Genomic DNA, 26,136 nt, shown 5'->3' on the forward strand with positions numbered 1-26,136 from the left:
GCTCCCACGTTCACTCATGTTTTTGCACGAGTGGGTTTTTACGTGTATTGTCGCTTTAACCCCGCCATTCAGGCAGTCATACGCCGATTTTGGGGGAAGCATGCTGGGTATTTTCGTGTTTCTATAACCCACCGGACTCTGTCATGGATTGCAGGATCTTTTCCGTGCGCACTTGGTCTTGTGCTTGCGTGTACCACACGAAGGGGGAAAAGGCACTAGCAGGTCTGCACATACGTTGACCTGGGAGATCGGAAAAATCTCCACCCTTAATCCACCAGGCGGGAGATTAGGTATGATACGCCGAGTCGAGGTTAACAAATCTGTTTGAGGATGAGGGTTTAACATGGATCGGGAACTTACAGGACAACCGCGGCTGTGCTTGCAAGTTTGGATAGTTCTTTCTGTGACTGAGCATCGTTTCAGTCTTACCGAACTGAGGGTGGAAAATAAGCGACAGCATTCTCTTCCACCATATAACATGTCACGTGACGTCGTTGAGACCGAGTGAAGGTATATCTCCGAGGTATAGGGTATTCTTTCAACCCGCTGCACAACAGTAATTTATTGATACCTTAGTTCGGTCGTACCGGTGTGTAACTCTCTCTCTCTCTCTCTCTCTCTCTCTCTCTCTCTCTCTCTCTCTCTCTCTCTCTCTCTCTCTCTCTCTCTCTCTCTCTCTCTCTCTCTCTCTCTCCCTCTCTCAATAATGCGTTATAGTTGTTGTTGTAATTTAGATTTGTTTAAAATACACTTGTTTTCTGTTTTTGATTCCTTTCAAGAAAGGCAATGACATTTTGTATTTTGTTCAAATGGATAGACTGAGAGCCCAAGGGTCTCTGTGCACGTGGATATCAATCAGGTGAAAGTTTTAACTTCGGTTCAATTGGGGAATGTGGTAGGGGGGGGGGGGTGGCAAGAGGTTGGGAGGGGGTTGTGGGTGGTTGGTGCAAGGGGAGGGGTGGTATGGGGGGGGGGGGGGGGGGGTAATGTGGGTTACAGCTTAAGAATATTAATCGGTAAAAAACGCAAAAAATTTGCTATATGTGACCATCCACCACGAAATGAGTCGCATGTCACCTCGCGCGGTTCTGCGCTAGGCTTAATAATTATAAGTCCGGGGAGTGTCTGGTAACAGTGTGAGGGTCACCTTAGTCACAGGCTTATAACTCAAACAGTTTTCGCTCTTTTCTAAAACAGTTTTCACCACTGGATAGAGCATAAAACACTCTTTAGGAAAATGTAAAAATATGAAAATCATGCAAAGGTGACATGCGACTCATACCGTCGTGGAGGGTCACATATATAGTCCACTCTCTCCATGTAGTCTTTGCGGGTTGTTTCCAGTCGCCTGACTCGAAAAGCGGTTTTTTTCTCTTGAGAAAATTAAGAGAGAAATTCACGAGTGTGGCTCCTAAATCTTAGAAGGTTTGCTTTTCCAACTACAAAAAGAAAGGAAGTACCGAGAAAAACGACCAGGCGGTTTAGATTTGGAGGGGAAAAAAAAGGGGAAAAAAAGAGTAAAGATAAGGAAAGAATTGAAAGAGCCGTTTTAAACATGGAGATTCCACAAACGATGATAGTTTTATTTGTATCTTGCTTTGCATTGATGAACGCTTCGCCCGTACCAGAGAATGGAGGTAATTATTTTGTTCTCTGTTTCATGTCTTTGATTTGTAGTGTCGCAATCAATGTTTTGTGCCTTTTTTGTCGCTTCCTCAAACTTTGTTATTTTTATTTTTTATTAAACGCATTGTAATTGTGATCATTTGTAATTTGTATTCACATTTAATGAGATATGATACCGATATACATGCACCGTCTAGCGGTGACCTTTCAAGTCACTTTCTACTGCTGATCTGACGAAGAACTCGAGACTAACTGCGTTCTCGAAATTCTTTTTCGGTTCATTGGGAGACATCTTTCTTTCTTTATTTGGTGTTTAACGTCGTTTTCAACCACGAAGGTTATATCGCGACGGGGAAAGGGAGAAGATATGATAGAGCCACTTGTCAATTGTTTCTTGTTCACAAAAGCACTAATCAAAAATTTGCTCCAGGGGCTTGCAACGTAGTACAATGTATTACCTTACTGGGAGAATGCAAGTTTCCAGTACAAAGGACTTAACATTTCTTACATACTGCTTGACTAAAATCTTTACAAACATTGACTATATTCTATACAAGAAACACTTAACAAGGGTAAAAGGAGAAACAGAATCCGTTAGTCGCCTCTTACGACATGCTGGGGAACATCGGGTAAATTCTTTCTCGTCCCAACCAATATGGGACTCCCCCTAACCCGCGGGGGGCATTGGGAGACATGCAGAAGAAGGGACTTAAAAAACATTGTTCACGTGACGCCTTTATTCGCATTTTGACGTCTTCTAGATTTTTCCCGCTTTTGTCGACAGAGATTTCACTTTGGAAGGGAGGGTTAAATAGAGACTTCTTGGTTTGTTTGATCGGTGTTGTTTCTTATAAGGCTATGAAGGTGATACAAAAAATAAATAGAGAATACTACATGGCTTGCTGTGTCTTACCAGATTTACACGAGCTAAATTGTAAGATTACGACTTTATTCGTCTTCTTCGTTCATGGGCTGAAACCCCCACGTTTGCTGATGTTTTTGCACGTGTGGATTAATGTGTACGTGTATGACCGTTTGCACCCCGCCATTAGAGGCAGCATACGCCGATTTCGGGGGAAGATGTATTCTTTTATTTCGTTATCAATTATTTGACATTTCTTAACTCACTTTAACTTTCTCTAATTCCAGAAGTGGTCAGCTTGCAACTGATACGTCATCACTCCGACCATCGCGTCAGACGTGACGCAGGAGAATCGTCAATGCCTGACGTATTGGTGATGCAATTTCCTCTCGGGGGTGAAACCGTCATGCTGAGGTTGCAACGAGCAAGATTCCCGCCCATGTTCTTGGTTGGAAAAGATGGACTAAGGGAGGTTACTGGGATTGATGATGTGAGTAGCGTCCCCTTGTATCGGTGCTATTGTCGATTATTTTGACATGATTATTTCGGTGTTTTTAAGAAGTTCGGTCTCTGCTCTGTCTCATTATCTTTTCTGCTTGAATATATACACACACAGCAATGGGCTTTTGATACATCAGTTAAATCTGAAAGCTATCAAAAGCAAGGAAGCAAACAAGCAAAAAATATATGTAACGATCCAAACGTTCGCTCGAAGTATATGTATAGTAGGTTGGTAAAATATTCTGAAAGTGTCAAACCAATCCACCAAGTCATTGCTAAAGTCAGCTAAAGTGAAGCACTTTTTGACATGGTACCCCTACAAATTGACGCAAACAGTACCGTTTTTGACCGCTCTTGCGATCGACACTTGCATCAGTAGGAATATCATTGCACGCGAAATACGGAAGGCAGCTAAACAAAACATTCTGTTCAGGGTACATAATTCATTTGACTTTCTTCTCGTATGTCAAAGTTGCAAAGTCTTGCCTATTGTGACTTTTTGTTGATTTTTTTTTATGGTAGACTTTGAGACCCTTATTTGAGCGGCGGTCACGTGATCCCTGTAAAAGATATATTTAATCCAAAAGGTGATCCTGATAGTTAAGTGAACGGCTTCAACTCGCATATAAAGTGTTAATGAAATGACACGGGAATTAATGCTTTAATTTGGGTGCGAAATTTGTTGCAATAATGTTTTGGCCAAGTTTAAATAGTTCATGTTTCGTTAATCGGTCAGTCGATCTAAATGTTTTTAAATCTTGAAAATAAACTGTGTTTTTAAATCATTTTGATTATCAATTCATTCATAATTATATATTTAATTCTTGCTTAAGCCAGATATAAGATTGGTGAAGTCGGCTTCGTGAAGTTTCTAAAACTCGCTGCACAATAAGATTTTGCACGGAATGTTCGTGAAAAAGTCTCTTAGAAGTTAACTTCGTGATCAATTAAAGAAGCTATAACGCCCAATATTATTTAATTTTTTGCTTGGGCAGCCATGTTCGATTTCATTTATTTTTCGACCTTTCGTCAGAGGATTTAAAACTATCGTTCTTTCTTTCCCTTTGCAGGAGTTATCGTCAGTGTATTCTGACCGGTCCAGAGGAGCCTCCTTCATGGTCAAGAAATCTGCAGATGGACAGTTCCTCCTGGTGAGTCGATGGACACTGATTAAAAGGCACAATGCTTCTTGCGAAAACAGCTCGGCTCAAACCTAACGGTACCATACACGCACACGCACTCACGCACGCACGCACGCACACGCACACGCACACACACGCACGCACGCACGCACGCACACACACACACGCACGCACGCACGCACGCACACACACACACACACACACACAACACACACACACACACACACACACACACACACACACACACACACACACACACAGGGTGTCTTATCTGATGAACTGTAAGATAGTTGGGCTGTTTGTTTAAATTAATTGTCCATGTGGTTGGTTTAGTTTGGTTTGGTTTGGTGTTGTTATGAATGGGCGGTTGTTATGCCCCCCTCTTTCTTTCGGCTGGTAACTGGCGCCACCTCGCGGCAAGATCACATGAGAAAGGAAAACAAAACTTGACTAAATGTAAAAGCCTTGCATTGGTCCCAAAAAGCATATCGGTTTGGTAACAGTTCGTGTGCAAGTCGTGCATTTTATACAGTAAACAGACAATGGTCGGTTCTGGTGAGGTTATGCCCCTTCTTTCTTTCGGCTGGTGACTGGCGCCACCTCGCGGCAAGATCACATGAGTTGTCTCGCGTTATCACCCCAGAAGCGCTCATTGTATTGTTTGGTGTTGTTTAGTTTAGTTCATAATATGAGTTTAGTTTAGTGTCGTTTAGTGTCATTTCAATGCTTCTTATACGCCTTGGTATGGGAAGAATATTTATTGCTGTATGTCCGCTACTTTACTGATTCCATCTTTCTCTTTCTGTCGTCTCTCCTTGTTGGCTCACGTAAGTGTAGCCTATGCGATCGTAACTTTGTCTGTCTGTGCGTGCGTGCGTGCGTGCGTGCGTATGTGCGTGCGTGCGTGTGTATGTCTGTGGTATAAACTCTAACATTTGAAGACGTCACATTACATTGACGTCACATTATGACGTAAGAGGGTTAGACGTCACGCGAAGGAAGTACTGAAAGTCTCGGTCATTATTATTTTGAGCGGGCCGAGACTAGTTGGCAGTCGTGTCCCTGTAAGTAGGCTACATGCAGACAGACAGATCTAGATCTAGTGTCTCGCTTTCTTGCACAGTTTCACCTATGCTCTTTCTGTGTGTGTGTGTATGTGTGTGTGTGTGTGTGTGTGTGTGTGTGTGTGTGTGTGTGTGTGTGTGTGTGTGTGTGTGTGTGTGTGTGTGATGGAGTGATTGAGTTTGTGTTACTGTTTGTCGATTTCTTACGTGAGCCTTGAAGGCTTCGCCTCTTGTTTTAGTATTGTAATTGTAGCTGACAAAGACAAACGTCGAAATTGCAGTCTTGTGTTTTTATTGTTGATGTTTCTGATACTGGTGAGTCCATTTTCATTCTTATCTTGTTCTTATACTCCTTGATGTCAGAAGATCGGTTCCGCATATTTGCCAACTTGCAACTAGAGGAATACCCGGCTTTGCCGGGTGAATCGCGAGACAGAGTATGCAGCGTGGCGGTTCGCCGGCTTAGAGCTCGAGCACGGGTTGACAATTTTCATCCACCAGTTTGTGCCTGGGGTCCACCTGAATATGCCCACCAAATTTGATGCAGAATATTTACGATAATAATAATAATAATAATAAATGAGCATTTATATAGCGCAACATCATAGTTTACAATTATGCTCTTTGCGCTTGACACATTTAAAATTAAAACACAGTTATACAAGCATTTACATCTACATTCATAGTCAGCAACGCTTAATTAAAAGCATACACCATCAAACATACATACAAAAGATTCTTCCACTAACTAAGTAATAAAAACATGAATAAAATAGGTAGTGAAAACAAGGAAGGTGAGAGTGGTAGTTTATATTAGTGGCAATATTTTGAAGATGGGAGGGATTTTGTACACGAATTGCAATACTTAGATATACTACCTGTGCAGAAAAGCGCTGTGCAGAAAAGCGCTGCTTTTGTGTGGCGGAAGTGAAAAAAGTGAAGAAGTAGAGCCGAACAAAAAAGTGTTTATTTTCGTAATTCGTATCGCGAAACAGAGTATTTATTCACCGCGGTTCACCGCAACGCAAACACACACACACACACACACACACACACACACACACACACACACACACACACACACACACACACACACACACACACACAAACACACACACACAGAAGCCGTATATATATATATAGAGATATATAGAGATAGATGACAGTGGATTTTTCGCGTGGCTATAAATAGATTCGACCTTTGCACTTTTACAGTGAGGACAACGGGTGCAAGGAAAGCGTTCTGGACAGTGACCTTCTAAAAATAGTAACGGGAATATCTGAAGCTGCTTGTCATACCGTAGCATTCTGATCAGTCATCGCTCAACGGCTATCGCCAGTTATCTCAGAGAATGAGCCGTACTCATTTTGACCTGAGTTCAGGATGATACCGTAGCGGTGATCGGAAAATCAAACTTCAGATTTTGAAGAAGCTCTTTCTCATTCAGTATTCTTGCAAATACCGTACGGGATTGACGCCACACGAAGGAAGGGAGATATACGCGCAAAACACTGGAGAAGATAAGGAAGAGTTACTGGGAATGGATCTGAATGAATGAACAGAAAAACCAAAATCGGTTCACCGCGCCGCGCTTAGAGCACGTGTTCAAAATTTTCATCGACCAGATTGTGTCCGGGGTCTACCTGAATATGCCCACCAAATTTCAAGCAGATCCATCGAGAACTTTGGCCGTGCATCGTGAACACACAGACAGACACACACAAGCCGTATATAGATATAGATGTATCGATTGAAAAATGGACTTTCCTACTTTGAGCCATTTGAATTCAGAGTCCGACAAAAACTTATAGAGACGACAAAAGAGTGCATATTTGTGTGCGTTCGATTTAAAAATTAAATACAAAAAATTGTAACTAAAAACGCTCAATACCTTAATGTTATTTCTAAATAAATATGACATTTAACACAGATCTCGACGGTTTGTTCACCTCGACAGCTGGCGCGGTCTTGGAGAAACACTGCATGTTTTGATCCGTGTATATAGCTATTCTGATGAACACGTGGGGGAATTCGGGGGCTGTGATTGGATGGTCTCTTCCGATCATCAAAGCATAATGCTGCGGAAGTCGGCCATTTTACTCAATATCCAAAAGCATATTGTCGATAACAAAGACGCATGGTTCCGGTTTCTTCCACGTGTATAAAGTACACGCATACCTCGCCAGGTTTGTTTCTGTGACTAGTCGACAGACGATGCCATTTGCTTTGTGTGTGTTTTTGTTGTTGCTTGCTGTACATGACATACATTACGTGTAAAATCCAGTTCTTTAACAGGCAACAAACCTTGCAAATTTCCAGAAGCTGCAAAGTGCAATCTGAAGCGACCTATCTCTGATTCTAGCAGACGATCTGATCATCTCTCCAATGTTTAACACAAAATCAGCAAATTCTCCTGTCACATAGAACGTCCATTGTATAGTATAGTGCAATGTTGAAATGAAGTTACCGGTCTGAAACATTTAGTCGTTTCTTCTGAGACAATCCTTGTTCTCTTATCATCTACAGATTTACCGCAGTCTTCACCACGCGAATTCCCAACAGAAGTCAGACTTTCGAACATACAATATACGTAGGCAAGCATGATACGTCATGACGTCATATGATTCCTAGCATATTGACGTAATGCTAAACATCCGGTTACCTCGAGTTTTCTCCGTAATACATGTCCGTGGGTTTTTCAATGTTCGCTTATTTCCGTGGCTTCATGCGGAAAGTGAACCGTCGTCTGCAATCAACGACATGGGCCATTCTGGTACTTGTTGCTGACAAAAACATGATTTTAACACAGAATTTAATGTCAGAATAGCTATATAAACGCTATTGAGACAGTGACAAAAGGTCAGGTGTCATGTCTACTGTCCCGAATGACACACGATTGCTGACATTTCACCATTGCCAACAGAATAAACAAATAAGAAATAGGTAGAAATTGAATGTGAAAACTGACTTTGATTGTTGATCAGTATTTTCTATATCATTAACAAATAATCTACTTACACATAGCTGTTTGGCAAATGTATGTTGCATGGGACACACTGACACTGACATGAAAGTGGAAGTTTGTTTTCCCTCTAGAGAAACTACATATCAAGTTACACTTTTTGTGCTCTTCCATTCCAGTTGACAATCAATTGTTAACGCATGTTATTAGAGAAAAATAGAACAAAAACAGATCAGATAGAATGAAAAATGTACCAGGTGATATCATTTGGGACATACTGACATGAAAACGTCACCTTTTGTCATTGTCTCTATTGTGTTTTCATCGTAGCAATAGGGTCCGATATTTAGACTCGAACAAGTTTAATGCGACTCGTCTTCGACTCGTCGGCATTATACTTGTCTCGTCTAAATATCGGGCCCTATTACTACTCTGAAAACACAATAGCTGGTAATAATGTCGTATTTTGGTTGAAAATAAAGTATATTTCTTTTTCCTGCTCACTTTTGAGTGCTGTGTCTCTGTTTGTGTTGTTGCCTTGTCATCTTCATGTGATTTATGCGTAAGTGTGTATGAGTGTGCTTGAGTTGTTAATGCGAAAGAATGTGTATGAGTGCGCCTTGAGTCGCCTTGTGGTGAGATATGTGCGCGTTATAAATTCTCGTATTATTATTATTATTTTCTTTCTTTCAAGGATGGCAACTTTCTTCACCAACGCAGCCAGATGGAGATAAAACCAGTGGTCCGCAGAAAGCGTGCTGTTGATAACGACAACTGCCACAACGTCGTCATTGCCTTTCCTGACGCCATTGAATTCGAGTACAACTTTGAACGCTTTGATCGTAGAGGTAAGTTGTTTTTGTGTTGCTGTCCCCACACACATAGACACACACACACACACACACACGCTAGCACGCTATCACGCTAGCACACACACACACACACACACACACCCACACAAACATATATACACACACACCCACACACACATATACTCACTCACAAACACACACACACACATATTTTTATACACACACACACACACACACACACACACGCTAGCACGCATACATGCACGCACGCACACACACACACACACTCACACACACATACACATATACACACACACACGCTAGCACGCATACATGCACACACACACACACACACACACTAACACACGCTAGCACGCACGCACACACACGCACACGCACACACACACACACACACACACACTAACACACGCACACATACACACACACAGCTCTGCTCTGCTGAAGATTGTAGGAGACTGGTTCCGCAAAAATCTGACATTTTAACATTGAAAGCGCTGCCGACGATTCGTTTCTCAGCTCATTCCCCATGTAACAGCCTCAACACTCAGCTCATCCCCCATGTAACAGCCTCAACACTCAGCTCATTCCCCATGTAACAGCCTCAACACTCAGCCTCAACACTCAGCTCATTCCCCATGTAACAGCCTCAACACTCAGCCTCAACACTCAGCTCATTCCCCATGTAACAGCCTCAACACTCAGCCTCAACACTCAGCTCATTCCCCATGTAACAGCCTCAACACTCAGCTCATTCCCCATGTAACAGCCTCAACACTCAGCTCATTCCCCATGTAACAGCCTCAACACTCAGCTCATTCCCCATGTAACAGCCTCAACACTCAGCTCATTCCCCATGTAACAGCCTCAACACTCAGCTCATTCCCCATGTAACAGCCTCAACACTCAGCTCATCCCCCATGAAAGAGCCTCAACAGATTGTTGAAGGTTATTCTCCAGAGCTGTGTGCCATTTTTTGCCATGCAACGTAAGGTAGGGGTTGCGCGCGCGCGTGTGTGTGTGTGTGTGTGTGTGTGTGTGTGTGTGTGTGTGTGTGCCGTTTTGTTGTTTAATCCGAGGTGTACGTGTGTGTTTGTGTGTGTGTGTCTGTGCGTGCGCGCGTTCGATGTGTGTGCGTGTGTGCGTGAGCGTGCGTGCGTGCGTGCGTGCGTGCGTGTGTGTGTGTGTGTGTGACAGAACAAGAGGCACTTCAAGCAGAACAAGAGCTCGAGGCACATCAAGGCGGAGGATTGTTCAGAGGGAAACGACAGGCCACGCCTGCCATGCACACTGTGGAGACCGCCTTTGTTATTGACCACACCGACTATGCTGCGTGAGCTGATGTTTGTTTGTTTGTCTGTCTGTTTGTATGGGGTTTGTCTGGTTTCTGTTTACTTGCCGGTCTGTAGGTTTTTATAATTATCGTTGTCTTTCTCTGTTGGTTTGCGTGCATCTGTCCACCTGTTGGTCTATAGGTATGTGGGCTATCTTTTTTTTAAAAATTTTTACATTATTTTAGTCAAGTTTTGACTAAATGTTTTAACGTAGAGGGGGGAATCGAGACGAGGGTCGTGGTGTATGTGCGTGCGTGTGTGTGTGCGTGTGTGTGTGTGTGTGTGTGTGTGTGTGTGTGTGTGTGTGTGTGTGTGTGTGTGTGTGTGTCTGTCTGTGTGTGTGTGTAGAGCGATTCAGACTAAACTACTGGACCGATCTTTATGAAATTTGACATGAGAGTTCCTGGGTATGAAATCCCCGAACGTTTTTTTCATTTTTTTGATAAATGTCTTTGATGACGTCATATCCGGCTTTTCGTGAAAGTTGAGGCGGCACTGTCACGCCCTCATTTTTCAACCAAATTGGTTGAAATTTTGGTCAAGTAATCTTCGACGAAGCCCGGACTTCGGTATTGCATTTCAACTTGGTGGCTTAAAAATTAATTAATGACTTTGGTCATTAAAAATCTGAAAATTGTAAAAAAAAATAAAAATTTATAAAACGATCCCAATTTACGTTCATCTTATTTTCCATCATTTTCTGATTCCAAAAACATATAAATATGTTATATTTGGATTAAAAACAAGCTCTGAAAATTAAATATATAAAAATTATTATCAAAATTAAATTGACGAAATCAATTTAAAAACACTTTCATCTTATTCCTTGTCGGTTCCTGATTCCAAAAACATATAGATATGATATGTTTGGATTAAAAACACGCTCAGAAAGTTAAAACGAAGAGAGGTACAGAAAAGCGTGCTATCCTTCTTAGCGCAACTACTACCCCGCTCTTCTTGTCAATTTCACTGCCTTTGCCATGAGCGGTGGACTGACGATGCTGCGAGTATACGGTCTTGCTGAAAAATGGCATTGCGTTCAGTTTCATTCTGTGAGTTCGACAGCTACTTGACTAAATGTTGTATTTTCGCCTTACGCGACTTGTTTTTATTATGGTGAGCTTATATAGCGCGAACCACAATTAACTGTGCTCTCCGCGCTTTACATACTAATTTCTGCCGTGTGAAATGGAATTTTTTACAGACAGACAGACAAACAAACATTTTTATTTTTTATTTTTTTTACACACAATATATAACGCATTCACATCTTTCAATAAGTCCATTCATCTGTCTATTCGTTTGTTTGTTTGTTTGTTTGTCTGTCTATGCGTCTTTCTTTCATTCTCCCTCTTTTTCTTTCTCTGTCACTCTGTTTATCTCTCATTCCCTCTCTCTCTTTTTCTCTCCATCGTTATATTTCTCTCTCTTTCTTTCTCTCTCTCTCTCTTTTTACACCCCCGGTATAGGGGTGTGTATAGGTTTCGCTCGATGTGTTTGTGTGTTTGTGTTCGCATATAGATCTCAAGAATGAACGGACCGATCGTCACCAAACTTTGTGAACAGGTTCTATACATTCCTGAGACGGTCCTTACAAAAATTGGGACCAGTCAAACACACGGTTAGGGAGTTATTGGTGGATTAAGATTCTACAAGGACTTAGAGAGAAACATATTCATGGTCAAAGGGAAATAACCTTCTCAGTTGGTGGCAGTGAGAATGTGTGCAGTGAGAATGGTTATTTCCCTTTGACCAACGGGGGTGTTTTTCCTACCTCGAAGGAATTTCTTGTTCTCTCTGTCTCTCCCTCTCCCTCTCTCTCCCCCTCTCTCTCTCTCTTTTTCTCTCCCTCGTTCTATTTCTCTCTCTCTCTATTTTTCTCTCTCTCTTTTTCTCTCCCTCGTTCTATTTCTCTCTCTCTCTCTCTCTCTCTCCCTCTCTCTCGCTCTCTCTTTCTCTGTATTCTTTTCCTCCCCCTCCTCTTCTCTCCTTTCCCCACTTTCCCCACTTTCCCCACTTTTCCCACTTTTCCCCACTTTTCCCACTTTCCCCACTTTCCCCACTTTTCCCACTTTTCCAACTTTCCCCACTTTCCCCACTTTTCCCACTTTTCCCACTTTTCCCACTTTTCCCACTTTCACCACGTTTCCCCACGTTTCCCCACTTTCCCCACTTTTCCCACTTTTCCCACTTTCCCCACTTTTCCCACTTTCCCCACTTTCCCCACTTTCCGCTTACATAAATCAAAATTCAAATCACTCATACCAATACGCAATCTGCAATGATGTACTTGTTCAAATCTTTCTCCAGAATAATAATGGCATGGTACTTTAAAATCAGCACTTGACAAATAATTTTTGAACTCGCTGAAGGTGGTCATTTTAATGTTATCTGGTAAGGTGTTCCACAGTACAGTCGTTTTTGGGATAAAAGAGTTGCGGAATAATTCGGTTCTATGAGGAGGCACGTGTCTTTCTAATGGTCTTCGTCTATGATACGGATTAATATCAACTACAAGAGGGGGCAATACATTTACTAAGTACTGGGGGCATTTGTTATGTATCATCTTATGAAAGACAATTAATTTATGTCTTTTCCTTCGTTCTTCAAGGCTACATAGCCCACTTTCCTCATACAGCTTTGCATGGCTAGTGCCTTTAACTCCACCTATTATAATTCGTAGGGCTTCTAAGTGTAATTTTTCTAAAGCATCTGCCATTATCTTAGTGCAATTATCCCAAACAACATCTGCGTAGTCGAAATGGGGTAAAATAAAAGACTTATACATTATTTCCAAACTTTTTCGACTTAATCTATATTTATAAAATCGTAAACAATTAATCAGTAAATTCACTTTTTTAACTATACTTTGGATATGGGCATCCCACTTGCAGGTGCTCTGTAAAATCACCCCAAGGTGTTTGTGTTGATCTACTTTTTGTAAAAAGACATTGTTGAAAAACAAGGGTTGAGGGGGGATTAAATCACGTTGAATATTTAGCAATTCAGTCTTAGTCTCGTTAAATTTAACTTTCCATTTATTGGCCCATGCACTAATTTTGTCAAGATCTTGATTTGATATATTGGTTCGTCTGTCTACATCTTCTAATGCAAGATACATGCTTGTGTCATCAGCAAACAACTTAATTCCGGATTCAATATTCTTTACAATATCATTAATGTAAACCAAAAATAGGAGCGGGCCTAGCACGGATCCTTGTGGAACACCGGCAGGAATCTTTTTAACATTAGACTGTGTTCCCTTAATTACAACAACTTGCTTGCGGTCTGTTAAATAATCGCAAAACCATAATAATAACCGACCTCTAATGCCCACTGCTTCTAACTTGGCCAAAAGACCCTTGTGCCACACTCTATCAAACGCTTTCGACACATAAAAAATACAGCTTGGGTCATAATGCCTCTGTCATGACAGGAACAAAATTCATTGTAAATCGAAATCAATTGGAATACACATGAATCGTCTGGCAAAAAACCAGACTGCTGTGGAATGAGTATGTGATTTGCCTTTAAGAAATCAAAAACATGTACATAAACACATCTTTCTAACACCTTACCAACACAACTCAGTAATGATATAGGACGATAATTATTACACATTTCTGCTGGACTTTTTTTTATATACTGGAGTAACATGGGCAAGTTTCCACGAGGCGGGAAATTTTCCTTCAACTAAACTTCTATTAAATATTTTTAAAAGGGGTTCTGATACAACATCCACAGACGCAATTAATAATCGGTTATGTATTAAATCGGGACCTGCAGCTTTCGTCTTCTTCAAATTTATAATAACATCTTTTACTTCATTAACTGACAAGACTAAATTATTTATAGAACAATCAGAAATTTGGATTTCGGGAGGTTCATCGTCTGGATTCTCAATGGACGAATTCAGAGTAAACTGATCATTAAAAATATTAGCTTTATCGTAGTTTAAGTAATGTATTTGACCTTCTGAGTAGATTGGTGGAAGTTTCTCAGTGTTCATACCCTTCTTATTCATAAAGGATTTAACTAATTTCCACCATTGTTTAGTTCCGAATTTGGAAGGGTCTGAGATCTTTGTATCCAAATTGGAATAATACTCAATAATTCTTTCTCTTTTCTTTTGTGTCAATAAATTCCGTGTCTGTCGATACAGCAACCAATCTTCAGGTAAATCGGTTAATCTCGCTTTAGTGTGTATCTGATCGCGTGCATCAATTAAATCTAAGATGTCAGATGTTACCCACTCCTTGTCCTCCGATCGAACTGTTACGGTCTTAACCAGCATATTCTCTTTGGCAATGCTCATGAAAATCTGAGTAAAATCTTGGACATTTTCATCAAGACATTTATCAATAAAGACAGCAGACCAATCAACTTGGGAAAGTGATCCACAAAAACTTTCAATATTCCTCTTATCATAATTATAAATGGTTCTTTTAAATGAGCGATTAGGAATAACTACAGTGTTTAATACTGCATGGTACACTGTGGTCACTACACACAGGAGGAAAAATATCTACACGCTGTATCATTTGCGGGGTTTGGGTTATTATTAGATCTAGGCAGGTACTGCTTGTCTCCGTGACACGTGTTGGCAGGGTTACAAGTTGGGTAAGTTGATATAAGTTCAATATGTTCAGGAGATGCTGGGAGGGGTTACTACCAAAATCGGAGTTAAAGTCTCCAAGGACGATACATTTGACAAACTGGTTATTTACTCGACGAATGCTTTCGTCAACTAAGTCCCAATATTGAACCTTCGCATCAGGTGGTCGATAAAAAGAACCCACTAAAAGTCTATCTTTATGAAACTTAATTTCAGTCCAGACTGCTTCAAGTCCTGGCACGTGCAGGTCTGGACGTGGCTTACAAAACAAATATGTTTTAACATAAATGGCTACTCCCCCATGTGGGTCGTTTGGTCTATCTAGTCTTATTGGAGGTTGAAAATTTGGGATCAGTAGTGAGGAACTGTCGTCTGTATGGGATGACCAAGTCTCAGATATGGTTAAAACGTCATGCGTTTGGACTTCAGGATGCAATAGATTTATTTTATTTTTAATACTGCGAGCATTAATATGGACAATGGACACTTGTTGTGGGGGACCTGGTTTTTTTTCAACATCTCCAGATAAATACAGGCGCTTCTGGGAAAATAGGTCAGAGGTATATTCAAGGCATGCAGAACAAAAACAAATACATTCTTCACTGTAAAAACAGCTAACATTTTGCATCCAACGCGTCGGACTACCATCAATCTTACTCCTTGCAAATAGGAACACGAACAAGGCAAGTGTGACACGGCTCGGGCATCTTAGACACATCAAAATAAAAAAATGGTAACAGGGAAGATTCGCACAAAAACTCTAACTTAAGGCCTAGAGCTACTGCCTTCGCGTGGAAGCAACCAATTCTAGCTCTATAAAGGATTAAATTAAGTGACATTTTCCAGCAACATCAGAAACAGTGTCGTGACGAGGAGAGTGCATTGCATGTTATCAACTGTGACTCTGGCGCTTAGTCTACATGGGAGATGGAAGCAAGAAGAAGGGAAAAGTTTGCACAGGGGTTTAAAGATACGAACAGAAGAAGCTGGACAGTTTATGTACAGACAAGAGAAGACGGGGTTGTCGTGCATTTGGGCTATAGCCGATTCTACTTCTTCTTCTGCGTTCGATGTTGGTGGCCGTGCTAGATCCTCAGACCAGTGGCTGCCAGGAAGTCCGCAGTCTTGCGCAGTTCGTCGGCAGGACCCCAGAGTTTGGCTCCAACACTGGTCTCTTCTTGCCAGAACTTCTGGCGTGTTGTCTCTAGATGGGGGCAGTTCTGGAGAATGTGCTCCGGAGTTTGCTCTTCCGAGCCACATTCACAGTGTGCGTCATCCGCAAGGCCCAGTCTCTTGAGGTGTTTCTTCAGTCCACAGTGCCCTGTCCTTAGACGGAAAATGGTGGTTTGGCTTCTCCGGTCTAGTTTGTTGATGGGGTCTTCCTGTGGGTTGTAGTCTCCGTTTCTCTTTTTCCAGTTTTCTTTCTTCTTCCGTTGTAGAAGAGTCTTGGCTTCTTTGTACGAGGTGGAGTTGTGTGGTTGGGGAAGTCTCGCACCTCCTTTTGCCAGCCTGTCCGCTTCTTCATTGCCGGCAATGCCGACATGAGCCGGTATCCACTGGAGCACCACCTTGTTGTGTTGAGACAGGGTGCTGAGGCAGTTGTCGAGTTGCCTGGTGGGGAGGTCAGTGGGGCCAGACAGAAGGGACTGGAGGGCGGACAGGGAGTCAGTGAGGAGGACGATGTTTTGCCGACTGCGGTCTTCCCCTGCTGCGTGCTCTGCTGCAGTGATGAGGGCGTGGAGCTCGGCCCTGTAGTTCGAGCTCAGGTCACCAGCTGGGACGGAGAGGGAGGTGGTGGTCCCGTTTGGGCGACGGATGTAGACGCCACTGCCTCCATTCCTTACGGCGTTCTCTGAGGAGCCGTCTGTGTACACGTGAGTCCAGGTGCAATGTGGGTAGCGGTCCTGAATCATCTCCATGGCGAGGGCCTTCTGGACATGTGGTGACTGTTCGCCCTTTGCTGTCAGTCCGATGAGGCCCTCCATTTCATTAAAGAGCATGCATACAAGCAGTTCATAGACTAACAGGCAAAACATACAGTCCTTCTCAAGAGTGAACTCCAGCATATATGTGGGACTAGATTAGGGTTGGAAACACTCTTTTGGACCAAGTGATTGTTTGTTTATTTGTTGCTTAACGTCCAGCCGACTACGCAGAGCCATATCAGGACGAGGAAGGGGGGGATGAAGGGGGCCACTTGTCAAGCGATTCCTGTTTACAAATGCACTAACCCATTACTTGTGTCCCAGCAGGCTTTAGTAAAACTAAATTAATACCTACTGGAAGATTACCAGTTTCCAGTATGTTAAAATAGGCTTAACCTATCTACTGCTGGACTTACATCAGAACACTAACAGATTAAACTATACATGAATCGCGAGACAAGCGGCAAGAGAAGAGATTTTTGGAAAAAATACAGGTGAATGAGCAAGAAGGCAGAAAAAAGAAAAGAATTCATGAAGAAAAAGAGAGCATGACAGGAAAGAGGAACCAAAAATCTACCTAACAGCAAACTAGAAAGCTCCTGCGGTTCCAAAAACAGGAGGGGCCTTTAATTTCATAACCGCAGTGCCCCACTGCGGGGACCAAGTGATTAACCTTTCGATCCATGAAAACATGCACAAGACAAAAGCAAACGCAAATACATGTCACTATGCTGACAGCCACACCCACACAATCACAGCAATAGTTTGACACTGGGTATTGGAGTGCTGTCCACTTTTTTAGTTTTAAACGAACAAAATGCACGGTAGTCGAGAGGAGTTTTGCCATCGGCATTTGCCAAACAAGGAACTTAGTCGATAAATATCGACAGGGGGCCGACTAATGGTTTAAATGTGAAATGTGTGTATAATAATGGGTGTGGGTCTGAAATGAAGTTAGGTAGTAGTTAACATTTGTTTTGAATAATTATTGGTGATTTGACAATGTGGGTAGCATGGAAATGTAAGCATTTGAATGTAAGTCTTAGGTACCATTGTACCCAGGAAGAGAGACGAGAGATAGGAGTAGGTTGCAGTAGCTTTTGTGGTCTTTGAGTTTTGTTTTTGGAAAGACATTGTTAAAGAAAAAGAAGACACTTACAGTAATGCAATATTTATTGTGAAAACCAACGATTGTACAAAGAACATGTGAGGCAACATTATGTCTATGATGGTGTGAAGAAAATTAGTTATGATTTATACTATTATTATTTAGACTTGAGACTGAATAGCAAAAGGCGAAGTGTATGTTTTGTGGTGTGAATTGAAACAAAATGAAAAGTGTAAATATCTGGGAAATTGTGGTTTAAAGACTTCGTTATTTCTTGATTGTTATTTACTATTATATTGAAGTGAATAGCAAAACGCTGTATTTGAAATTAGCATGGGACTTATATAAAAACAAATTAACTCTATAAGGACGGATAACTCCTATATGTGGTTTAGGCAAATGAGGCTAATTAGTATGGAAGAAACACTCATTTTTTCCCCTTGGGGCATTCAAGGCAACAAACAACCACATACATCTGATTTATAATTTAGTGAGACATAAAAAGCTGTATGATAATTTTGTAGTGATTGAAAAAAAAAGAATACGTTTGAGATTGTTGGCAGGGGTGAGCAAAAGTGTGACCGACTCAGCGCAGACTTTTCTTTATTTGGTGTTTAACGTCGTTTTTAACCACGAAGGTTATATCGCGACGGGGACTCAGCGCAGAGATGATAGAAGAGATTGCTTCGTAGTCTATCAGTGTTGTGACGAGCGTTGCCTAATGGTAACGAGTACATATGTGTGTAGTTGTGGTGTGTGTGTGTGTTTGCGCGTTGGTTTGGATTATGGGTGTAATTTGTAAAACAGATGTGACAGTAATAATGGAGTTCACATCAGTGAGGTTAGTTTGAAATGGAACACACGCACGTTTTTGAAAAAACAATATGAAATTTTGAACCATGAGATCTTCATTAAATAATAAACTGAACATCAGCAAAACATCAAAGCAATTATTGATAAGGTTTGAAAAGCTTGACTTACTATGTTAATTAGTGGATTGAAGGCTGAAAACGCCATGTACAAATTACATTCTGAGATGGGGAGGGCGGGTGGGGGGAGTGCTGAAAGTGTGGATGAGAATTAAAAAAAATGCTGAGTGACAACAGGGAGGTTAAAGGCTGCCCTTTTCGTAGCATTCATTAATTAATTCCTATTGTTTACATGTGCCAATAATGTTATAAAACTGTACCTAAGGGGATATAATAACGATTGGCTGTAGCTTTTGAACACAGAAAAAAATTATTTCAGTATTGCAATGCAAAGTGGTTTTGATAGTGTCGAATGTAAACAGAACAATCTCAAAGTGAAAGTGGATGTTTTCCGGAAATTGCAAAGTTAACAAGAATACAGAAAAGCGCGCTTTCCTGCTTAGCACAATACGCTACCGCGCTAATATGGCGTGTCAATAATATCACTACGTTTTGGACGTGGAAGGTGAGCGATTTCCTTCACGCGGGGATTGCCGACGCTGTACTGTCTGTGTTGACGGTCTAAAAATAGCCCAACCTCTGCTTTGAGACCCATGTTCACCACCGCCCTCAGCTAATTCAAGAAATCACCCCCCTCCTGCTAGGTACACGTGCACTCAAGTTAACCTCTGCTTTGACCTGTGTGCCAAGAGTCAGATGAGAGAGAGAGAGAAAGCGAGAGCGAAAGAGAGAGAGAGAGAGAGAGAGAGAGAGAGAGAGAGAGAGAGAGAGAGAGAGAGAGAGAGAGAGACACACACACACAGACAGAGACAGACATTGAAAGACAGAAGCGGAGAGACTCAGAGGGAGACACAGAAAAGGCATACATACAGAGAGAGAGAGAAACAAAACTGTAACTGATCTCGTGAGAGCGGTTGAGGCCTTGCAAGGTTTTGACGGCAACAATAATTATTGTAGTTCTTTAAGACTTTATTTCTGTTTGATTTGTAATATGTTGGGAAGACATATTTATCAATTGATCAACAAAATAAAGCATAATACAAAACGACACAACATTGTTAAAATCATTATTGGCCAACGTTGAACGTTTACGAAGGCCTCAATCTTCCCGCGCCGTAGACCAGATTAATAGGTGCTTGATTTGGGTATTTTGATTTTACATAACATTAAACCTTTCTTGGGGTTCATGGTCATGGCAACAACCATAATAATACTATATCATGTATAATATTACATTTCAGCATATGTTCTTTCTTTCTTTCTTTATTTGGTGTTTAACGTCGTTTTCAACCACGAAGGTTATATCGCGACGAGGGAAAGGGGGGAGATGGGATAGGGGAAAGGGGGGAGATGGGATAGAGCCACTTGTTAAGTGTTTCTTGTTCACAAAAGTACTAATCAAAAAATTGCTCCAGGGGCTTGCAACGTAGTACAATATATGACCTTACTGGGAGAATGCAAGTTTCCAGTACAAAGGACTAAACATTTCTTACATACTGCTTGACTAAAATCTTTACAAACATTGACTATATTCTATACAAGAACCACTCAACAATCAATCAATCAATCAATGAGGCTTATATCGCGCATATTCCGTGGGTACAGTTCTAGGCGCTCTGCAGTGATGCCGTGTGAGATGAAATTTTATACGGCCAGTAGATTGCAGCCATGTCGGCGCATATTTACCTTTCACGGCCTTATTCCAAGTCACACGGGTATGGTAGACAATTATTAACTGTGCCTAAGCAATTTTGCCAGGAAAGACCCTTTTGTCAATCGTGGGATCTTTAACGTGCACACCCAATGTAGTATACACGGGGGGTGGTTCGGACACCGAAGAGAGTCTGCACACAAAGTTGACTCTGTGAAATAAATTTCCGCCGAACCTGGGATCGAACTCGCGCTGACAGCGGCCAACTGAATACAAATCCAGCGCGCTACCAACTGAGCTATATCCCCGCCCAAGGGTTAAAGGAGAAACAGAATCCGTTAGTCGCCTCATACGACATGCGGGGTGCAGAGAAATAAGGATGTGGAAAAGAAGACTTTTGGTAAGTGAAATAAAGGTGAAGGATCCAGTCATATAGAAATAAGACAAGAAAAGAATTGGAAAACTGCAGGGAATAGTAGGGAGAGTTTTATTGGAAGGAAATATAGGTGAAAGGACTGGTAAGGCAGAAATAAGACAAAAGAAGAGAAGAAACAGAACCGTTAGTCGCCTCTTACGACATGCTGGTTAGCATCGGGTAAATTCTTTCTAGTCCCAACCAATATGGGACTCCCCCTAACCCGCGGGGGGTTTCAGCATATGTGAATTACATGTCATCATACCAAACTGTCATACATTTTTATTCACACATCATTCTGATTGATGACAACGGCCAAACCTACAATCAGTGAACACATCCAAATGCAAGCGCCTGTTCTTGACAACTTGCCACTGATCTAAAAAATATAGATCAGTGCAACTTGCTGGGTCCTTTGCCGCCACAGACACGCTCTGGCCTGTAGGTAAAAATTAATGTACAATGTATTTTCTGATTTGTGCACAAAAGCTTTTTATCTTTTTTCTTTTTTTTAACATAACAATGTTTAATGTCACTGTATGTTTGAAAGACCATGGTCACATTTGTAAAACAAATGTTAAATTAGAAAATAAATAACATTTTGGTTCATGATTTTTTCCTACACCTGTGCTGAAAATAAGAAATAAAAATGTCGGTATATAAGTCACTCAGATGCAGTGTAGAATGAATGGTTTGAGTTTGTTGCGGTTGACCCTGCACAGTTCGACCTATGATGTTTTTGTTGAACAATTTTGCCGTCACCCCTCCCATAGGGTGACGTATTTCACAACTTCCTGTGTTACACAAACTCAGTGATAACCAATTTTGCCTTCACCCGTCCCATAGGGTGACGGATTTCACAACTTTCTACTGATGAACAATGTTGCCTTCACACCTCCCATAGGGTGACGGATGTCACAACTTCCTGTGTACACAAACTGATGACGTATTTCACAACAAAATGGCGCTGCCCATATAGTCAACCTCGAAACTATCCGTATGAGTGGGGGCCTCCTGGCCCCCATAATAAGGATATCCTACTATGCTGGAATACTATAATGAATTTTCAAACGGCTAACCTGGCTTCGTCCTTCTTGATCGAAAGGGGGGTGATATTTGTATGGAATAGACTCAGCATTTTAATGGTCACATGTCTTTTTTTCTTTTTTTTTCTTTTTTTTTATTCAAATAAATAACAACAATTAACAATATCTCATACAATGAATTAAATACAACTTATCGAGTACAACAAGCTAACTTTTTTAACGTTTTGTTCTTCGAACACTCACACAAAAATGCTTCTTATCTGTAACTGCCTATTAAAAATACTTTCCAACGGTAAAATAGAATTTGTTTTTTTTATATATACTAACGCACATCTTTCCGATTAAGATAATGTGGTTCAATTTATACATAGTTGCCTTTTTCACCATTACAAAATGCATACCAAATAAAACATCACTAACTTTCAAAACAATCTTAATTTCTAAAGTACGAAAAATAAATTCTTCAATAAACTTCCAGAATTTGTATACAACCGGGCATTCAAAAAAGAAGTGTTCAATGAAATCAGTTACATCACAACAGTAATTACATTTATTAGTTTCCGTTACTTTCATTTTACACAGGAGAATGTTGGTCGGATAAATGTTGTGCATAATTTTCCAGTGTAAAACTCTTAATCTAGTCTCTTGTGTTGACTGATAGGCAACTATCCAAGATCATTCATCAATTTCTACATGAAGCTTTCTCTTCCAAAATCCTCCGGAACATGGTACATCTGTTTTCATATTAATAATCTCTTTCCTATATTCTCTGGCACTTAACACATTTTTGCCGTTAAACAGTGGTAAGGTAATACAAACATCATCAGTCATATTTACAACATTTTTCCTCATAAATAATGACACAGCAGCTTTTACAACATTATATTCAAGAATTCGGTTTGGCGAATATCCAATCAAATCACATATGTCTTGATATGATAATATGTCTCCCGAACGTACAATGTCAGTTAATACCAATACACCTCGTTGTATCCAACTTTCAAAAAATAAAACTTTGCCACTATACGTTATGCATGCATTATTCCATAATGAAGTCGGCCCGACTGTCCCACGATCGTAGTGGTTATTATCCAGCCAATATTTTAATACTGCTTTGCAAAAGTGTGACTTCACTAGGTCTAACCCTTTAAATCTTGAATGGTCACATGTCTATTTTTGTATAAAAACGTAGACAAGGACCTTTTAAGGGTTATAGCATGATTTCACTGACGCCAAAAGATGTTGTTCCCTGTGTGGTGAAATCGTAATAATTCCAAAAAAACCTTTTAAGACAAGAATTTAGAGCTGTTTCGGCACAACCGCGTTAAATGTATCATTACGTTATTAAAATGTAAAGAAAGGAATGTTATCGCTTCTCTTTTTTTTCTTTTCATTTTTTTTTAAGCGATTGCGAATCTCTCGCTGTCTCTGCGGAAAGAAAAATCGGATAGGGTAAAATATGCTTCCCGCGCGGTGTGGCATTTGGGAGAGTTTTGTGGGAGATACGTTATCCGAGGGTTCGCAAAGTGAGTAGCTTCAGCTAGGTTTCGGCGAACAGGGCTTCTGGGTGCTGGTCAGTCCATGTAGTCGTAAAGTTTCCACGTGTTTGGTCCAGGTGTATTTTAACCGGAAGTTCATTGTCCCCCAACCTTCACCTTGAGTCTGTTAAATATGCACGGTCACGGGGTCCTGCAAGTCGTGAATTGTTGTTATTCTCTGTCTTCAGTTGGCAAAGTCGCTTCCCTGACAACACTCTCAATGAAATCAGAATGTTCTACACTCAAATCGGACTGACGGTTAGTAACCCCTCATCATAACTAGTATTATTAAAGAACTTGTCGTTGTTGTTGTTTGTTGTTTGTTTTGTTTGTGTTGTTTGTTTTGTTTGTGTTGTTTGTTTTGTTTGTGTTGTTTGTTTTGTTTGTTTTGTTTGTGTTGTTTGTTTTGTTTGTGGTTGTTGTTTGTTGTTGTTGTTTGTTGTTGTTGTTTGTTGTTGTTGTTTGTTGTTGTTGTTTGTTGTTGTTGTTTGTTGTTGTTTGTTGTTGTTGTTTGTTGTTGTTGTTTGTTGTTGTTGTTTGTTGTTGTTGTTTGTTGTTTGTTGTTGTTGTTTGTTGTTGTTGTTTGTTGTTGTTGTTTGTTGTTGTTGTTTGTTGTTGTTGTTTGTTGTTGTTGTTTGTTGTTGTTGTTTGTTGTTGTTGTTTGTTGTTGTTGTTTGTTGTTGTTGTTTGTTGTTGTTTGTTGTTTGTTGTTGTTTGTTGTTGTTGTTTGTTGTTGTTGTTTGTTGTTGTTGTTTGTTGTTGTTGTTTGTTGTTGTTGTTTGTTGTTGTTGTTTGTTGTTGTTGTTTGTTGTTGTTTGTTGTTGGTTGTTGTTGGTTGTTGTTGGTTGTTGTTGGTTGTTGTTGGTTGTTGTTGGTTGTTGTTGGTTGTTGTTGGTTGTTGTTGTTTGTTGTTGTTTGTTGTTGTTTGTTTTGTTTGTTTTGTTTGTTGTTGTTGTTTGTTGTTGTTGTTTGTTGTTGTTGTTTGTTGTTTGTTGTTTGTTGTTGTTTGTTTTGTTTGTTTTGTTTGTTGTTGTTGTTTGTTGTTGTTTGTTGTTGTTGTTGTTGTTTGTTGTTGTTTGTTGTTGTTGTTTGTTGTTGTTTGTTGTTGTTTGTTTTGTTTGTTGTTGTTGTTTGTTGTTGTTGTTTGTTGTTGTTGTTTGTTGTTGTTGTTTGTTGTTGTTGTTTGTTGTTGTTTGTTTTGTTTGTTGTTTGTTGTTGTTGTTTGTTGTTGTTGTTTGTTGTTGTTTGTTGTTGTTTGTTGTTGTTTGTTGTTGTTTGTTTTGTTTGTGTTGTTTGTGTTGTTTGTGTTGTTTGTGTTGTTTGTTGTTTGTTGTTGTTGTTGTTCTTGTTCTTCTCTTCTTCTTTTTCTTCTTCTTGTTTCTGTTCTTCTACGTTCATGACTGGAACTCCCTCGTACACTCGTGTTTTTGCATGAGTAGGGTTGCATGTGAATGGCCGTTTTTACCCTGCCATTTAGGTAGCAATGCGCAAATTTCGGGGGACGCATACTTGGTATTTTCATGTTTCTATAACCCACCGAACTTTGACACGGATTACAAGATCTTTTCCGTGCGCACTTGTTCTTATGCTTGCATGCACACACGAAGGGGATAATGCACTGGCAGGTCTGCATTTAAGTTGACCTGGGAGATCTGAAAATTAAAAATCTCCACCCTTAACCCACCAGGCGCGGCCAGGATTCAAGTCAAGTCAAGTCAATATTTATTTCGACGGTCGCAGTGGCGTGGTGGTAAGACGTCGGCCTCCAAATCGGGAGGTCGTGAGTTCGAATCCCGGTCGCTGCCGCCTGGTGGGTTAAGAGTGGAGATTTTTCCGATCTCCCAGGTCACCTTATGTGCAGACCTGCTAGTGACTTAACCCCCTTCGTGTGTACACGCAAGCACAAGACCAAGTGCGCACGGAAAAGATCCTGTAATCCATGTCAGAGTTCGGTGGGTTTAAGAAACTCGAAAATACCCAGCATGCCTCCCCCGAAATCGGAGTATGCTGCCAGAATGGCGTGGTAAAAACGGTCATACACGTAAAAATACACTCGTGCTAAAAGCATGAGTGAACGTGGGAGTCTAAGCCCATGAACAAAGAAGAAGAAGAATACCATTCTTAATTTTTTTTTAAAAATACAATAAACACGACAATAAAGATGATAATGAAATAATGAGAAACAACACTTCAAAGAAACGCGACGGGACAATGATAACATGTGTATTCGATACAGTTTATTCACACTTGGACAGGCCCTTCTGCACTGATTCTCTCCCCTCCGATCATTCCAAGTCTGCAGTTTCCCAGGTGTTGGGATCGATGTTCAAGGCTTCCGGGACTGAGGTGCACGAGAAAGTGACCAACCCGGTGTGAACCAGCCGCGGTGTTGGATTGGTTGAAATTGAGATGTGCTGGGATTTCACCGAATCAGGGCCCCGCGATTTGTTCTCATCCCTTTGGGTGGTACCCACTATCGCTTCGTGCATCTCGGCCCAGGGGCTCTTTTGAAGCAGACGCAGTTGTGTGTCTGCCTGTAGGACAATGTCTTGAGATCGCCGAGAAGACAATTTGGGATAATTTTGCT

At 40.9% G+C, this 26,136-nt stretch overlaps 1 protein-coding gene across 1 annotated transcript in view; it reads left to right on the plus strand.

Moving 5' to 3' along the window:
* Positions 1 to 1,309: 1,309 nt before the first annotated feature.
* Positions 1,310 to 26,136, plus strand: part of LOC138979679 (uncharacterized) — a 69,197-nt gene continuing 44,370 nt past the window's right edge. Inside the window, exons 1-6 of the mRNA XM_070352398.1 lie at positions 1,310 to 1,637; positions 2,776 to 2,978; positions 4,060 to 4,140; positions 8,853 to 9,006; positions 10,186 to 10,321; positions 23,738 to 23,807. Coding sequence (XP_070208499.1) covers positions 1,556 to 1,637; positions 2,776 to 2,978; positions 4,060 to 4,140; positions 8,853 to 9,006; positions 10,186 to 10,321; positions 23,738 to 23,807 — 726 coding nt within the window. The 5' untranslated portion in view covers positions 1,310 to 1,555. The remainder of the gene's footprint in view (positions 1,638 to 2,775; positions 2,979 to 4,059; positions 4,141 to 8,852; positions 9,007 to 10,185; positions 10,322 to 23,737; positions 23,808 to 26,136) is intronic.

The sequence above is a fragment of the Littorina saxatilis genome, linkage group LG11, assembly GCF_037325665.1.
Source record: "Littorina saxatilis isolate snail1 linkage group LG11, US_GU_Lsax_2.0, whole genome shotgun sequence".
Classification (NCBI taxonomy): Eukaryota; Metazoa; Mollusca; class Gastropoda; order Littorinimorpha; family Littorinidae; genus Littorina; species Littorina saxatilis.